Source organism: Gossypium hirsutum, chromosome D01 (assembly GCF_007990345.1).
Source record: "Gossypium hirsutum isolate 1008001.06 chromosome D01, Gossypium_hirsutum_v2.1, whole genome shotgun sequence".
Lineage (NCBI taxonomy): Eukaryota > Viridiplantae > Streptophyta > Magnoliopsida > Malvales > Malvaceae > Gossypium > Gossypium hirsutum.
Genome location: NC_053437.1, coordinates 2,430,337 through 2,448,961, shown reverse-complemented (window position 1 = coordinate 2,448,961; position 18,625 = coordinate 2,430,337). Strand labels below are relative to the sequence as shown.

Here is an 18,625-nt window from a genome sequence, read left to right as displayed (position 1 = left end):
CCTACTCAATTAACCCCTCAATTGATATAAATTTTCTCAATTAACACCTTGTCCAACTATTTTAGACTACTACACAGCCTTTAATATTCAAAACCGCAACACCAAACCCTAATTTTAAACTTTTTCACAATTAGGTCCCTAAAATCAATTTCTATCAAAATTACTTAATAAAATCATCATATAATAAAATTAAAGCTTTAATTACATGTTCATTAATCATAAAAATTCAGCACTCATCAATGGTAACTCTCAAAATCAGCCATGAAATCAAAAACTAATGAAATAATTAGTTGGACCTAATTGTAAAAGTATCAAAATCACAAAAATTAGAAAAAATAATCAAGAATTAAACTTACATGATTCAAATATATGAAAAACCAGCTAGGAGGGACCCTTCAATGGCCTTTTTTGCTGAGAAATATGATGAATTGCCTAGAAACTCTTTTAGTTAAGATTTTTATTTGTTAACTTTTACAAAATTTCCAATTTCGCCCTTATTACATCACTTTTTCAGATTTTTCTTCTCTTATGTCGTCTAAACTATTCCATATTGGCATATTTATGCCTTAAGCCCCTCCTTATTTACCACTTAAGCTATTTAATCACTTTTAACAAATTTTACATTATTTTCAGTTTAGTCCTTTTGAATTAATTGACCACCCAAACATTAGAATTTTCTAGCGAAACTTTAATACCTACTTAATGACACTCTATAAATATTTCTAAAAATATTTATGGCTTGATTTATGAGTTTGAGGTTTCGATACCTCATTTTCGATTCTAATTATTTTAATATTTATTCCTAGTACACTATTCAATTTTCCTAACTTCACATTTAACTTATACTCACTAAATTAATAATATTTTCTACTCATTTGTCAGATTTAGTGATCTCGAATCACCATTCCGACATCACTGAAAATTCAGGCTATTACAAAATGGATTAAAACTTTAAATTTACAATTTACTACTCAATTAAAGCTTTATTATGCTATTTTATACATTTTTTATATGCACAATTTATAATCTCCACCAGTTGTATATATATACTTCTATACTATTAATAAAATTGTTGACTAAGTTGGTGTCAAGTGTTAATTGGGTACCAAATCTGTTAAGAAATTACAAAAATATCCTTTTGTAATTAAAATAAATCATATTATTCGAGGACATTTTAATCTTTTCATTTTAACAACAACTAAAAAATATATACATAAGGTAGGACTTGACCCCGCTTGACTACTCTAATTGGATTACTAAAATTTTAAATTTACCATTCAACCAAACATTTCATTGTTTATTGTATGTCATTTTCTTATAAATTACAATAATAAAGTAAAAGCCAAACAACCAACGCGACTAGCGCAACTCGAACCCAGGCCATACTTGGGGCCTAATATATTTACTTTCAATTTTTGAATTTTTTTTAAAAAAAATCTATGCTATAATAATTATTATCTAGAGCATTTTTTTAACATACTAATTTTATAATAAATAATTGAATTAGATGAAGGGATTTATTCTTGTCTCTAACTTATTAAAGGTAAAAAAATTAACGCAAAATAAATTATTTGTCCTCTAGTTTTTTATTTTTTAAGCTATTGAATTTACGTTATTTGTCAAATTATTTAAAAATTATTTACGTGATTATTTATTAGATTGAATAATTCTGATACTCACAGGCTTAGCTTTAAAAATGAGGGTGTGTTTGATAAACTGAAAACTTAAGTGCTGAAATATTAAGTAGTGAATTTTTACTGCTAAATTTTATAAATGCTATATTTATACTGAAATATTAGTAAATATAATTATATTGTCTGGTAAATGTAAATATTGACTTTTAAAAGATTGTTTATGTTTAAATTTAGTATTGTTAATATAACATTTTATATTATTCTAGATAGTTTTGAGTAATATACATGGTAATTTGCACGTCTCGTTAAAAAGGGATACATCTATTGACAAAATCACTTAGGACTTTCTTTCTATATAAATAATTAATGAAATTATAATCATTGAGATACCAAATTACGTAAAATATTATGTATGAAAAATAAATCTTAAATTTTACGGTAATATTGATTAAAATTGAAATTTGAACATTTTTATGTAATCTAAATAAAATAAAAGGACTGGAATTAAAATTTTACCATTTTATATTTACAATTAAAATAAAAACCTTAGACAGGTGTAAAAAAATTATAGCATTAGAGGCTTCCTTTTTATATATAATAATATAGATTTTAGTAATTCAACTATTGAGGCCAATTAATTATTGTCCTTTTTTGTCGATAGAGTCTTGGCTTAGTTAGTATTGATATTGTTGTCAGTACAAGAGAATGTAAGTTCGAGTGTGTTAAAACGTATTATCTTCTTATTTAAGAGTTAGTGAAGGGGCTATGGGTAATTCTAGGCATTGTATTAAAAAGCAAATACTAGAAATTTTGATACTACACTTATATAAAAGAAAAAAAAATTATTATACATGAAAATATATATTTAATTCAATTTTCACAATTTACTTACACAATTTTTGATTTAGTATCATTTTAAGTTTATATAAAATCATTTTAGAAATTTTCATTTACGCCCTTTATAATTTATAAAGTTTTAAACTAGTAATGGTAAAATTACACTTTAGCCCCCTGAAAAATGATAAAAATTTAATTTAATCCTCTAAAAATTATAAAGATATAGACTATTAAAATGATGAAATTGTATTTTTATTATTGTATAAGTATACAATTCAATTTTGATACCTCAAAAAAAAAAATCTGACTTCACCATTGTAAAAAAAAATTCACATTTTATGTATCAAATAATTGTCCTTAGAATATTATTTATTTATTTATCCGCACTTAATATTATTTTCATTGAATATGGGATTATTTACACTAGTGTAAAATCTAATATGATTTTACACGCTTGCATTATTTTTTTACGATTAATTTTCGAATTAACCTAATACTCCTATCGTATCTATTGAAAATATTATATAAATAACAATTAAAAGGTTTTTAACATAAAATAAATAGTTAAAATTTTAATTTATTTCAAAATTGACATGCATAATTTACAGAAATAGACATAAACTGTTACAGATGAATTATTAAAATATTAGACATAGTAAAAGTCATAAAAAGTTATAAAATTATATTAATAATTTTACACGAGTGCAAATGAATCCTTATCGTTTTCATTAATCCTAAAGTAAATGGATACGTGGGGTTAGCTTGGCTTCCACTAATTGACAAAGGAGACACCGTCCCATGAGGAACATAAATTGTTTTCATCCGCTGCAATGATGATTTATCCATAAAATAAATGTTTTTACAACTTTTTTTCAAATATATGATTATTTAAATGAAAATATTTAGTATATAAGTTTTTAGACCCTAGTGGACGTCGAATAAAAAAATTTTAAGTTAATCGAGTTGACGAATGTTATTTTATCATCTTGAAATTTCCTCGAATCGAATCGAATATATTTATTCGGGTTAAATTTTAAAAAAATGACTTTAGGTCATTGTAACCACTGTCATCTACCGTAATCAAATTTGCCCACTGTAATCAAATTTGTTATTAACTTCTATATACGTGTTAGCTTCTTTACCTGTTTTGTTGCTTCAATTATCTTTTGATTTTTGTCACTATGTATTTTGAAATTAAAAAATATATTAAATATAAAAAATGTGACTTTTAATAAAAGTTTTCTTAAAGATAAAACGTGAAATTGATACCGATATAAAAATTTAACACAAATATTTTATGACATCATCAATAATTCAATTTTAACAAAAATTTATAAATATTTAATATGATTGAACAATTCAATAATATAATTAGTACAAAATATTGAATTTAATTTAATTTAATAATATTCAAAAAGAACTCAGGGAAGTAAAAATTTGAAATTGAGTGACTAAAACGTAAGTTACTAATAGCATAATGTTTCATTTTTTTCATATATTTTAGTATATGGGTTAGTAATAAACTAATTCGACCAGTAATATTTAGCCACTCTCATGACTTATTTTTAGCAGTGAAAAGACAAATTTTCGCTTATTTTGAAGATGTCTTATTTTTTACATTAGCTATTACTCATCTTTCTAATTTTAAGTTTAAATGCCTACTAATTAATTTTTATTTATGTCTAATTATTGTAATACATACGTAATAAATAAGCTTTTTCTTGTTATTATTACTTTAGTAACCAAACGAGACACGAAAATAATATACTCACTAATCCTATCTCATCTGGGGGCGTAGCTAGGGTGCTGGCAAAATTTTCATTTAGGCCCTTTAAATTTTTTAAAATTTTAAATTAGTAAAAGTAAAATTACATTTTGCTCCCTAAATTGATAAAAATTTGATTTAATACTTTAAAAATCATAAAGATACAGATTACTCAAATTATCAAAGTGCATTTTTACTATTATAAAAATTACAATTTAATTTCGTTTTCTTAAAAAAAATTTCTAACTTCAGCCCGATCTTGTTAACAACAAAGTTTCTCGTAACCATATTGTCTTTCTGCCGAGAAAATATTAATCAAGATGAAAGTTTGTACAACCACATGTTATTTAAAAATATATAAAAATGATAAAAAATTAATAATAAATATAAAATTAATATATTTTAAAAGAAATTTTCAATAAAGGTTTAATTACAGTATAAAGCGTAATATTAATTTAATCATTTCCAAACCATATAATGACTCTCCATGATGTTCTCCAAAAAATAAAAGGCAGCTATCACCCAATTGATTTTATGTTAATCAACAATGTGATCTTTACTTTCATGGTGCAATTGATTTGATGCACGTTATATTAGAAAAAAACCACTTTCTTTTAGTTACCATAATTGTGTCTTAATGTTTAAAAAATTGGGATTAAGTCGATTAGTCTTAATACAGTTGTAATGACACCAAAATCTGTGGGCACCAGAAAAGTACATTATCGGGCCTCCGTATTTGAAAATTGAACTTATAGATAATTATTAGAAAATATTTATGAGTCTAGGGGTGTGTTTAATTATGTTTTAATTAAATAAATTTATCCTAATTTAGAGTAATAAGTAAGAAGAGACTAAAGTGAATAAAGGTTAAAAGTTTAATTGTAGATTAGAAGGAAGAAATAGGGACCAAATAGGTAAATAAGCCAATGGCTTAAGATTAGCGGCAATACATGGAAAAATCTTAGATTTTTCTTGATTTTTATTATAAAATATTATTTAATTGAAATATTATAAATTATATTAATTAAAGTTAGGATGTTATATTATAGGAAATAAATAAGATAAAGACAATTGTATGGTGATGAAATAATACATGTGTAAAATATATAAAAACACACTTGTAATAAAATAAAATAAAAGAATAAAAGAAACAGAGACCATTCGAAACGGGGGAAGGAAAAAGAAAGAAAGAAAAGAAAAAGGAAAAACTAGGGTTTAAGGATTTAAGCTTTAATTTGGTAAGTCAATCAAGTCATTTTCTTTTAATTTTGATGTTTTAAAAGCTTAGAATAGAGTTTTGTTGAGATTAAGTTGAGGTTTTGGAAGTCTTTAAGTTTTTTGAACGTAGTTTATGTTGAACAAATTGTTGAATTAGGGATTTAATTGAGTGAATTTCAAGTTAGAATTGAAAAAAAGATTAAATTGTGAAGTAAGTTATAAGTTTTATGTTTTAGGGACTAAATTGAGGGAAATTCAAAATTAGGAAAATATGATAAAAATTAGATAGTTAAATGTGAGTTTAGCATGAAATTGAGTAGCAAAAGGGTATGAATTGAGAAAGAAAAATATATAGGTTTAGTTAGGATTCAAATTGGAATTAAAGTAAAAGTTAGATAAAAATTTCATAAATTAAATTGTGTTGTGCTAATGATTGTGAAATTATTTTAATTGTTCATAGCTAATATCGAGCCTGAAGCATCGGCCCAAAAAGAAAAATAAAATATCGTCGAGGATTAAATCCGAAGAGAATTCTAGTTTGTATCACTACAATTCAAACTTTATCATTATTATGTGTTTAATTTACTAATTATCTGTGGTAAGTATTTTAATGTAAGTGTTTAGTAAAATGAATATTTACTAATATTGTTTTTAAGTACTGAATTGAATTGTGAAGTTACTGAATATTGTTATGTGTATTGCATTGAACTGTGAAATTACTGAAGTAATAAATCACTGCAATACTGTAAAATTGATTGAAATAATGAATTATAATTGATACTGAACTAATATGGAAATGGTATTGAAAAGTGAATTAAATACCCTATTAACTAGTCAGGCTAGTCGGATATAGTTGGCATGCCATAGGATATGGAAGAGTACAGGTTTTTACTGGCTTACTAATCAGGCATTTATATGCTGACTATTGTTACTGTTACCAATTCGACACCTTGTGTGTCGAATACTGTTACCGTTACTGTTACAGATTCAGCACTTTGTGTGTTGAATACTGTTACTGTTACTGCTACCGTTACTGATTACTGTTTAGGTGCTGTGTACCGTTAAGGTACAATGTGTAGTACTGGTGTGTTGGTTGGAATCCGTGTATCCGCCGAGTCCGAGTCAAGTTAATAGGGGCAAATGAAATAAATTTACTGATAAAATTAAATTTGAATGATATGACATATGTGAAAGGTGAGAATTGAAACAAAGAAATAAGAATGGTATATATATATAATCAAATGATAATATAAAATATTGAATTGTTCATTAAGTGATGATAATTGTAGTGTAAAAGTACGTGTGTGTGATTTAATGTATTTAAATATAAATTGAATTATAGTGATACCATTGAGTATATGCATACTCAACGTACGGTTGTTTCCGTGCGCAGGTTATAGAAGTCAAGTACTGAACCACCATCCAAAGCCAGACCCGACTTCAGCAAACTTTTGGTGATGTATATTTTCTTTTGGTAATGTGGCATATACATAGGATGTATATAAAGGTTATTATGTTTTTAATATAAATGGTTAAAAATGTTAGTAGTACAAGTCTAAGAATTATAATGAAATAAGTTTATCTGTTTCAATTTAATTAGTACATTGATAAATTTAAATTGATATTATATTGAATTGATTGAATTGGTTATGTTTGGAAATGGATACGGTTTTAATTGCAGGGGGTTTTATGTGAAAATAAGTAGATGTGCTATCGAAAAAAAAATTTCGTAGTACTTGAACGAGTTCCATTTCACTTTTAATACATGTTTTAGACTTCGAGAGTTCATTATAATGACTTAGTTATTCAATTATACTATGAATGTCATTTTATTTATGAATTATTCGTAAGTTGTCTGATATGTTTGGGGTTGGGGGTGTTACAACAGTTAGTATCGATATTATTGTCAGTGCAAAAAGATGTAGATTCGAGTGTACTGAAGCACATTACCTTTTTATTTAAGGGTTGGGGAGAAGCTATGGGAGTTCTAGGCATTGTATCAAAAAACAAAGATTAGGAATCGTGATACTACACTCATATAAAATAAAGTAAATCAAAAATGAAAAATAGGATTAGGGTGAAAAAATTGGATCAAATTAATTAAATTAATCCAACTGATCGATTTTAGTTTTTTTTACTCAATTTTTCGATTTGATTTTGGTTTTAAAATTTTGAAATTGAATTACTTAACTTTGAAATACATGTTAGTTTAAAGTTATATACTTTCCGATTTGATTTTGGTTTTGGGGCATTTATTTGGACTCAACATGACACAGTCAATACTCAATGGGGCATTAATGATCATTTGTTGACGCGTATGGTTTAAACACGATTTGAACATTAAGGGGAGGTATCGAGAGACCGTTAGTCGATGTTTTGAATCAAGTGATTCAATATATGCTAAGGTAGAAGTGGCAAGTCAAACTACATCGGAAAAGGAACATGATCATAGATCATTCTGACCATGGAACAACCTTTTAATGCAAGAGGATAAGGAGAGTCATGCCACAACTCAAGTACTCATGCACTATAAAAATATATACCAATACAATAATAAGTTTGTATATCAGATCTAATAAAAATATATAACTCAATTTTGATCGCTCAACAATTTTTTTTGACATTACCCCTAGTAGTTTGGAAAAGTCCTGGGCCACATATGATCCATTTATTTTTGGATAGAGAGCTTTGGGTTTTTGGCCCATTTGTTTTTGTTCCATGGTCTAACCCTATGGGATCAAACTTGAGCTACCCTTCCTAAAAGGGCTCACCATTAGGGTAAAACAGTCATTTTATAATATTTTGACGACTTTTTCGGCAACTCAAGTCCTTCCCTTACTCAAAACCCTAATTCCAGTTCCCCAGTATATATACCCATCCTCCGCTCCTCCGCCTCAATTAACATCAATCAACTTTTCTCTTTTCTTCGAAGTTTTCTCTTGGAAGTTTTCTGTAGAAATTGTCTCTTGATGGGTTCCCTTTAATCTAATATTCATAGTTTCAGGGAATTTCACCATCAAATTTTTAAAATTTCAAGAGGCATAGATTATTTGCAGAAATGTTGAGTCACTTCTCCTTCATTATTTTCCCAGGTGCAGTGAATAAGATCCTGCAAAATCCCCTTTTTAAAAAAATTTCCCCCAATATTTATTATTAATTTTAATAAATTTATTAGGGTTTCCAATGATGGCATGATATCTTTGAGACCTGATCAAATTTTTTGTTTGATGACAACTATAAGCAAATCCACTGAGGACCCTTTCTTTTTAATGCTTTATTTTTTTTCGTATTTTTCAAGGAACCCGTTGTTTTTATTATATGATGAAATATGCACTGGGCTCTGAGCAGTTTCAAATGAACTCTGCTTAATTTGATGGAAATTGCAGCCTAGAAAGCTAGTCTGATATTTTGAAGTTCCTTCTATGGTTGGAAAAAAATAAGCTTGTTAATCGAAGTTACGTTATGGGCACGGTATGGATTGCTGTTTTTGATGATTTGTTGCTTTCATTAACAGCAAATTATACCGTGCCCATGACTGTAGCATCACTTGGCAGCTCTATGGGCGTTTATTTGCCAGTTCAGGGAAGAGAAAATTGCAGCATTAGTAGCTTGTTCTGTGAAGTTAAGCTTTAATTATAGTTTTAGGGAATTGAACCCATCAATTTATTTCAAAATTTCAAGTATTATAAGATTCTGTAAAATCCCCTTAAAAAATCCCCAATGATTTTTTTTGTAATTAATAAAAAAATTTAATTTATTTTTATAAAGTTTTTTCTATGTAGATGATGAGATATGCACTGGGCTCTGAGGTGATTTCAAATGAAATCCTCTTAATTTGATGGAAATTGCAGCCTAGAAAGCTAGTCTGATACTTTTTTTTTTCATCTCTGTTAAACTTGGGTAATTTATTTAAATAATATTAAAGAAATTTTTGAAAATTGTATTGATATTGTGGATAATGACAAATTTCTGTACTTCAACAATGTGGTATTCTTATCTCTGAGGACCTCAAATTAAGTAATTCAAAAAAAAATTAAAAAAATAGAACATACAAAAAAATTAATTTATTTAAGGGAAGGAGGAAGAGTACTTGACCCTCAATAGATAGATGAAGTTTTATTTAATCACATAAATTGAGTTTCTAAGATAATGGTTTTTTTTGATTGTATTGAAAGGTCTAATGATTTGGGAATGAGTTGGGTTATTTTGAGGCAAATGAATTATTTATGATGAAAAGGGTAAACTTTACGAGGATGGTTAGATGTTTTCGGAGAGTGGAATCATGTAGTAAAATAAAAGATTTTAGGGAAAAGATAGAAATTTGTTTGTATTAATAATATGTTTTTAATATTAATTTCTTACTATGTAAATGAGAGTTTGAACTCAAGCTGTCATAACCATTGACGGAGATTGTTTTTCTTCGTATTTTGTAAAGATAAGAGATCAAAGGGAGAACAACAAAGGAGAGAATATACAAATGTTGGGTTACTACTCTAAACAAACTAAAACTGCCGATTAATCTATGTATCTGGTTTTCTACCAATCAAATCTCTGTGTTGAACAGCAAGAACTAGTGTCTTTCCTTTACTTCTTTTGCAGCCAAATTTTATTATAGCTAAATTTCTTAATAACTAATCAAACAAGTCGTTGTAGTATAGTGGTGAGTATTCCCGCCTGTCACGCGGGTGACCCGGGTTCGATCCCCGGCAACGGCGTTATTTTTACTGATGTCTATTAAGCAATAAATTGAGAGAAATTTTATAGAAGGAAAATTGAAATAATTTGGGTAAATCTTAGAGAAGTTCATCCTAGTAATGAAAAAATATTCCAAATTTTCAATTTATGCACTTAAGCTTTTTTTTTATATTTATGTGTTTAAATTTTTTTCTTCACTACTTAATCTAAAATTTGTATATATTTCATTTATTATTATTAAATTTTATATCGTATGTTTCATTATTTATTATATATTACTTTTAAATATAATTTTGTAATTTAAATTTGTGTTTTCTACATATATACATATGTAATAAGATTTTTAGTGTCAGGTAGAAATTTATGGAAGCATTGAATGAGGAATTATACCAAGTTATATTACATTTCCCCCCTTTATTTAAAAAAATGGACAAATTATTCTTTTTTCTTAACTAGCGTTTGATTGTATCGAAATGTCTAATGATTTGGGATTTTTTTATTGAGTTGAGTTATTTTGAGGCAATCGGATCATTTATAATGAAAATGATAAGTTGATGTTTTTGTAGAGTGAAATTATGTAGTAAAATAAAAGATTTTAGGGTGTAGAGTTTGAAAGGAAGTAAATTAATTTTTTAGGGAAAAGGTAGAAATTTTTTTGTATTAATAATATTTTTTAATATTAATTTCTTACAATATAAATGAGAGTTTGAACTCAAGCTGTCATGACCATTGACAGAGATTACTTTTTTTCGTATTTTGTAAAGATAAAAGATCAAAGGGAAAACAACAAAGGAGAGAATATACAAATGTTGGGGTAAAACTCTAAACAAACTAAGACTGCTGATTAATCTATGGATCTGGTTTTCTACCAATCAAATCTCTTTGTTGAACAGCAAGAACTAGAGTCTTTCCTTTAGTTCTTTTAAGGCCAAATTTTATTATAACCAAGTTTCTTAATAATTATCTAATAAGTCGTTGTAGTATAGTGGTGAGTATTCCCGCCTGTCACGCGGGTGACCCGGGTTCGATCCCCGGCAGCGGCGTTTTTTTTTTACTCAATAGTTTGAGAGAAAATTTATATAAAAAAATTTGAAATATTTTGGGTAAATCTTAGAGAATTTCATCCTAGTAATGAAAAATTATCCCAAATTTTCAATTTATGCACTTAAGCTTTTTTTTTTTCATATTTATGTGTTTAAAATTTTTTTCCTCACTATTTAATCTAAAAATTGTATATATTTCATTTATTATTAAATTTTATATTGTATGTTTCATTATTTATTATATATTATTTTTAAATATAATTTTGTATTTTAGATTTGTGGTTTCCACATATATATATATATATATATACATATGTAATAAGATTTTTAGTGTCAGGTAGAAATACTATGGAAGCATTGAACGAGGAATTATACCAAGCTATATTGCATTTTTCCTCCTTTATTTAAAAAATAGACAAATTTTTTTTTCTAAACTAGCATTTGTACCTTAGAATATCTTTAATCAAAGAGCAAATTAGTTTTTTTATTAAAAAATTATTCATTTTTATTGTTAAAAACTAATGTGCTGATAAAACAATCAGATCTCGTAGTGATGTACAAAGGTCAATTTTCAACGGTAGAATGGATGAAAATTTTAACATATATGTTAATTTTCCCTTTGATTTAATATACATGGATTAATTTTTTATTTTTCGAATAAGAGACAAAATTCAATCAAACTTTTTTAAAATTTTATTATAGGTTCTTATCATACTACTTTTTTTTGATATAATATCTAAAACTACCCATATCCCCTCCCAACCTTTAAATAAGAGGATAATGCGCTTCAACGCACTCGAACACACGTATTTCTGTACTGACAACAATACTGATGCCAATTGTGTTAAGTCGCAATCAATTCAATCAAATTTTTAGCACAAAGACTTTCATAATACTTTTGCTCATATTTTTTTAGTTTTATTTTAATTTGATTTAAATTTGATTCATATTTTTTTGAACAATCTTCCGATCATATTTACTCTTTTTGATACAATACTTAAAGCTACCCATGGTCCCTCTCCAACCCATAAATAAGAAGATACTGCGCTTCAACACACGCGAACCCACGTTCTTCTACATTGGTAACAATGCCCATACTAATCAAATTAAGACTCAACCGACTTAAATTTATTTGATTAGATTGGTTTTCGAAACGGTGGAGAAAGAAAACAGAACATGAATGAATTACAATTTGGAAGATTTCTTTGAACTACGGACAGCTACGAATTCTTGCATCTTCTTAAACTGTTCTGTTGTCATTTTTTCATAATATTTATACGCCCTCTCCTGTAGAAGAATGAAAAAAAAATTATTATATACACAATTTAATTTTATTATTAATATTTGATTCACTGATAATATGCATAGTTAAATATATAAAATTATTGGTAATGTATTTATAAGGACTAAATTAAATTAATAGTTATTATTAAATGAATTAATTTAATGTTTATATTGTTAGAAAGAATAAAAAAATCCAAAATGTAATAAAATTAATATTTAAAGGATTATTTACAAAACCATGAAAACTTTAAAATTTTATTTATGTTAAACAATAAATGTTATTTTGTATTAAAATTCGACATTATTTACTTATTTTTAATAGTACATCGACTAAATTGATCTATTTAATAGTAGAGTAACTAATTTGATCGTATCGTTATAATAAAGATAAATTCACCTAAAAGTATCATATTATATAAGAAGAAAATTTGATGCAGTGTCGGTGCATAAATTTCATGCACCATCGATGAATAATAGTATGACACTCCATCATTAAATAAAATAAAAAATAGTGGAGAACTTATAAATAAATACTAATAACTTTATTTAAACATAATTCAATAATAATTAATTAAAGTTAAACCCAAGACTTTAAATCTTAAAAATTTTAAGGCCAAAATCTTTGAGAGTTATTAATATTTATTTACTATAATTATATTTAATATTTAACTTAATAATGATGTGTGATATTATTATTCTTCTCGAACGAAATGAAGAAAATATACCTTCTCGAGGGCGAGAGCATGATGGAGATCCAACTTGAATCCATCATTGATCACAGATTTGTACCTAATAACAATGTCGTGATTGTTGTGGGCAACAACTCGTGCAATTTCTCGAGCTTTCTTCAACAATTCAGTTCCTTCAACAACGTAATTCACAAACCCTAATTTTTGAGCTTCTTCAGCAGTGAAAGGCATGGCTGTCAACGATACTTCACGAGCTTTGTTTGGTCCTATAATACGTGGCAGCTTTTGGGATAATCCCCACGATGGAACTATCCCGAATCTACGTATACACATATAAAATTAGCATCCACCAATGGTGAAGTGACAAAGATTCTTTTAGGTTCAAAATTATATTATAATTTGTAGGACGGTAAAAATATAATTTTATCATTTTAATAATTTTAAAAATATAAATTAAAATTTTATTATTTTTAGAGTGAAGTGTAATTTTATCATTACTAATTTAAAATTTTATAAATTATAAAAAATTTAAATGAAATTTTTTCATTTTAAATAGATTAAACCCTTGTCATCCCCTTAAATTCGCTCTGATTCGGATAGATTATAATTTAATTATTACTTAAATATATTATATTGGATTTAAAAAATAATTATTTGAATTGAATTGACTTAAATTATATTTTTATTTAGTCTATAATTTTTAGCTCATGATTTTAGTCTGATTTTATTATATTATCACTTAAATGTTTTCGATTAAAGTTAAAAAATAATAATAATTTGAATAAAATATCGTTTTATTTAATTTAATTTATAATTTTTAGGTTTAATTATGATTCTGATTTTTTTATTAGGTTTGAATTGAGGATTTAATCTTGATATTCATTTTACTCGCATAGTTTTTTTTATACAATATCTAAAATTCCTCATAGCTTATCTCTATAATGCGCTTTAGCACATTCAAATACATGTTTTATTGCACTTACAATAATGTTGATATTAACTGAGTTAAGACTCAATCGACTACTCACATTATTTTTTTAATTCATATGAATATTTTTAATCGAAATAGTTTATAGGACTTAATTAATATATTATAAAATTAAATCTTGAATTTAACTATAATATAGTAAAAAACCCCATAATTTAAATTTTTTTAAAAATACATATTTTATGTTTAAATTAATAAAAATAACTTTCAAATATTATATAGAAAAAGTTATTTCTAATTCTAGGAAAAAATAGAAAACCTCGTATGGGTATCCATGAACTTGGTTCCTTTAGCTGCGACGAGAATATCACAAGCGAGGGCGATCTCAAATCCGGCCGTCACCGCCACTCCGTTGATAGCTCCGATGATCGGTTTCGGACACTGTTCCATCTGAAAAACGGGATCGTACTCTTTGTCCTTCATGCCACCCTTGAAAACTTGTTCCGCCGCCGTCAAATCCAGTCCTGAACAGAAAGCCCGTCCTGACCCGGACAGGATAATGACCCGAACCGACCCGTCTCTTCCAAGGTCCTTGAAGGCCCGAGCCAAGTCAGTTATCATAAGCCGACTCAGCGAGTTGAGGGACGCCGGTCGGTTGATGGTGACGGTCGCGATTCCGTCCGGTTCGCGGCTCACGAGAATCAGATTCTCCGACGATGAGTCGCTCATTTTTTTTTTCTGGTTTATTTTCTGTGATTTCTTTTAAAAGTTTAATTTGGTTTTTGAAGAAACACAAAACATCGAATCCATCGATTATGGATTGGAGGTATCGAAATGCTTTCCTACAGATTAAAATCAAATATAAAAAACAAATATGGCAAATGGAAAAATTGCAACCATATATGATTCTGATTATAACCCATTGGTGTTTTTGTAGTAAATAGAAGCATGAAAGGTGAGCTCTAGTAAATTTAAGGTAAACTTACTAAATTATGAATAAATTTTGGTTTTGGTCATTGAACTATTTGAAAGTTTTTATTTAAGTTATTGGGCTGGTAAATATTTTTTAAGGTTTCACTAGTGAGCTATAAGCAATGATTTGATAATTAGTACGATTGATCGATCAATACCTATCGACGAGTAGAAGAACATAACTTAGATCCAAGTCAATCTAACGGTCAGTGTCGGAGGTTTGAGAAAAAAATTGTTTGAATTTGGTTAGTAGATCCGTGATGTTCAAAGTTGTTTCATGAGAATAAAACTGAACTATAGAAGAGACATGGGAAAAAAGCTTTTGATTGGTGTAAGTAGTGTGAACAAAAAAACTCGTGATTTAAATGAAAACTTCTGAATAGTTTAGTGACCGAATTGTAATTTTTTTGTTAAGTGACTAAAACAAAAATTTACTCATAGTTTAAGTGCTAATAATTTAGAGTACCCTAAATTTAATGAATGTCGTCTATTTAATGTTAACAAATCTTTTAACATGTTTAGTATTATTCTCAACCTGAGTTGTTTTTCGACTCTTAAGAAATCCAAATATTTGAGTAAGCGGAAATCATGCATTATAAACAACAAATTTTAACAAAAACCTATGCATTATAAACCACAAATAAAAGGATTTGCTGTAAAAACTTGTCTAAAATAGACAATTTTTTTAGTTATTGTTCTCATCATCCAATTTCTACCTTAAAAAAAAAAAAAACAACCTTCATGCTATATAAATCTTGAGAAACCTCTAATAAAGGCTCATGCAATCTCCTCCTCTTCCCCTCAAAGCATTCCAAAATATGTCTCCAATAAACCTTGCATTTGCTTCTCTATTGATCGTCGCGATCTATTTCCCGTGTTTCGCCAACGGCGATGATAAGGACCCCGTGACCGTCCTCGATGCCCCTTTCTTGACGAAGAAAATCAACAGCAATGTGACGATCAAAGTTGATATCAACGGCAAAGGGGACTACACGTCGATCCAAGAAGCAATCAATGCCGTCCCGAAAGGGAATTCTAAATGGGTTGTTATCCATGTCAAGAAAGGGATTTATAGGTAAGTTCATTTCTTTGCATCATTCATTTACTGTCCTTCAAGGGCGTAGCGAGGGACTGGCACGGCTTGGTCTTAAAATTAAAAATTTTCTATTTAGGTCTTTTAAAATTTTTTAAATTTTAAATTAATAAAAATTAAATTACACTTTGACCCTTTAAAGATGATAAAAATTTTAATTTAATTTTTTAAAAATGATAAAGATATAAGTTATTAAAATCGTAAAAATTATAATTTAATTTTGATACCCTAAATTTTTATTTTATTTTTAACTTTGCCCCTACCATCGTTACTTGACCGACCTGAATATTATCGAAAGGTTTTTTTGAAATGTCGCAGAGAAAAGGTTCATATACCAAAAGATAAACGGTATATCTTCATGAGAGGCAATGGGAGGGGAAGGACCGCTATTATATGGTCCTTGAGTTCCGTCGATAATAAGGCCTCTGCCACATTTACCGTCGAAGCCAAGCATTTCGTCGCCTTCGGAATTAGCTTCAAGGTAATGAACAAAGAACAATCTTCAATTTTTAAAGCCCAAAATTTAACATCAAATTGCTCCAATTCAATGGCAGAATGAGGCACCTACTGGTGTTGCGTATACATCTCAAAATCAGTCAGTGGCGGTATTTGTGGGTGCAGATAGGGTTGCATTTTACCATTGTGCTTTCTTTAGCACCCACAACACATTGTTCGATTACAAAGGCCGACATTACTACCATAATTGCTACATCCAAGGCTCGATTGATTTCATTTTTGGCCGCGGAAGGTCGTTGTTCCACGTAAGTTTCAAATCGAAATCCGAGATTTTCCGAACACGAAAAAGCTTCAGGTGTTTTATTCATTTTTAATGATCATCATGTACATTACATGCAGAATTGCGAGATCTTCGTCTTGCAAGACAAGAGGATTGTGATCCACGGATCGATTACCGCTCAAAACAGGGCACACCAAGAGGACCACAGCGGATTCGTGTTCGTCAAAGGCAAGGTTTATGGCATCGGAGGTGTTTATTTAGGAAGGGCTAAAGGAAAATATTCGACCGTGGTCTTCGCACAAACATACTTGTCCAGGACAATCGTCCCCGCAGGATGGACCGACTGGAGCTACCGCGGTGGCCCTGAGTAAGCAAAATCTACCATCTGTGTTCTAAATTCCACGTTTGTTATTCTCTTTTTTGTCTAATGTAAATACCAACCTTTTATATGGCAGTCATCTGTTCCATGCCGAATACAAGTGTCACGGACCGGGAGCCGATACATTCGGGAGAGTTCATTGGGCGAAACAATTGACGGACGAGGAAGCTAAGTACTGGACTTCCATTGAGTTCATCAATGGCAACGTTTGGCTTCCTGCATGGCTTTGAACGGAAGATACATATTTTGCAATGAGGGGAAAATTTATGGAATTAGTTTATTTAAAAAAAAAATTGATTTGTATTGTATGAGAGGAGAACTTTGGATGCATTCAATGTATAGTTTCATAAGATCTAATGAAAATGAATAATACCATTTCAAAAAATATATATATAATATAATATAATATTTATAATTTCTATATTTCCCTTTTAATATGTGTGTAATGATAAATTTATATCCTGTAAATAAAAAACTGGATTGGTAATGAAATTTAGGGGTGAGTAAAATTCGATTCGATTCAAAACACTCGATAAAAAATTAAATTTTGAATTAAATAGTTCGAGTTATTTGGATCAACTCGAATAAAAAAATCAAAATTTTCGATTTAACTTGAGTATGAATTACACAATTCAAGTTATCTGAAAATCCAAATAAGAAAAGATAAAACTACGTCGTTTTGATAAATATTTACCTTTTTTTAAAGTTAAAAGTCGAAATCATTAAGTTAAATAATCTTGTACTTCGCCTACTAGTTAAATGGTCTCGTACTTCACTTACTAGTTGAATAATCAGTCCATGTAAATGTAACATTGAATACAAATAATAGGATTCGTTAACTCGACTTGACTTGACTCGAAATTTCTTGACTCAATTCGACTTGATTTGAAAATTGTTCAAATTGAAAAATTGAATTCGATTGCCAAAATAAGATTCATTAACTCAACTAACTCGAAACTTTTTAGCTCGATTCGATATGAGTCGATCGAATGCTCACCTCTAGTCACATTCGAGTCATTGATTAAATTAAATTATTTATTTAGAATCAAATTAAATATTAAATTTATCATTTTGATATAAAACAAATAATAAATATACTAATTAGTTATGTATGTGTTTTTTTTAAGAATATGTATTTGATGTCTTTTTATATATGAATTATGGGTTAAAAATTCAATTATTATCAATTACAAAAGTAATTAAAAATATATTAAAAAATAAAAAAATCAAAATAATTATGTCCAATATGACTACCATATATAAAAAAATTTTAGATTAAAAATCAAAATAATTATGCCTAATATGACTACCAATGTAACCTCTGGTTTTTATTTATTTATCAATTTTCATAT

At 28.0% G+C, this 18,625-nt stretch overlaps 2 protein-coding genes and 5 non-coding genes across 7 annotated transcripts; 6 read left to right on the top strand and 1 right to left on the bottom strand.

Annotated features, from left to right (window-relative positions):
• Positions 1 to 8,633: 8,633 nt before the first annotated feature.
• On the top strand, positions 8,634 to 8,711 carry LOC121214345 (small nucleolar RNA R66). Its single transcript, XR_005909928.1, has one exon. It is a non-coding gene; the product is annotated as a small nucleolar RNA R66 (small nucleolar RNA).
• Positions 8,712 to 8,768: 57 nt separating this feature from the next.
• On the top strand, positions 8,769 to 8,861 carry LOC121214358 (small nucleolar RNA snoR118). Its single transcript, XR_005909941.1, has one exon. It is a non-coding gene; the product is annotated as a small nucleolar RNA snoR118 (small nucleolar RNA).
• A 371-nt stretch (positions 8,862 to 9,232) lies between these two features.
• Positions 9,233 to 9,326, top strand: LOC121214360 (small nucleolar RNA snoR118). The gene has a single exon (XR_005909943.1). It is a non-coding gene; the product is annotated as a small nucleolar RNA snoR118 (small nucleolar RNA).
• A 771-nt stretch (positions 9,327 to 10,097) lies between these two features.
• Positions 10,098 to 10,169, top strand: TRNAD-GUC (transfer RNA aspartic acid (anticodon GUC)). The gene has a single exon. It is a non-coding gene; the product is annotated as a tRNA-Asp (tRNA).
• Positions 10,170 to 11,120: 951 nt separating this feature from the next.
• Positions 11,121 to 11,192, top strand: TRNAD-GUC (transfer RNA aspartic acid (anticodon GUC)). The gene has a single exon. It is a non-coding gene; the product is annotated as a tRNA-Asp (tRNA).
• Positions 11,193 to 12,288: 1,096 nt separating this feature from the next.
• Positions 12,289 to 14,964, bottom strand: LOC121213727 (probable enoyl-CoA hydratase 1, peroxisomal). The gene is made up of 3 exons (XM_041086735.1): positions 14,413 to 14,964; positions 13,202 to 13,484; positions 12,289 to 12,479 (listed from the first exon to the last, which is right to left on the bottom strand). Exons 1-3 carry the CDS (start codon positions 14,820 to 14,822, stop codon positions 12,378 to 12,380), a joined length of 795 nt encoding a protein of 264 aa, XP_040942669.1. The 5' UTR covers positions 14,823 to 14,964; the 3' UTR covers positions 12,289 to 12,377.
• An 869-nt stretch (positions 14,965 to 15,833) lies between these two features.
• Positions 15,834 to 17,651, top strand: LOC107936110 (probable pectinesterase 67). The gene is made up of 5 exons (XM_016868772.2): positions 15,834 to 16,140; positions 16,477 to 16,639; positions 16,713 to 16,919; positions 17,014 to 17,261; positions 17,350 to 17,651. Exons 1-5 carry the CDS (start codon positions 15,845 to 15,847, stop codon positions 17,501 to 17,503), a joined length of 1,068 nt encoding a protein of 355 aa, XP_016724261.2. The 5' UTR covers positions 15,834 to 15,844; the 3' UTR covers positions 17,504 to 17,651.
• Positions 17,652 to 18,625: the final 974 nt, after the last annotated feature.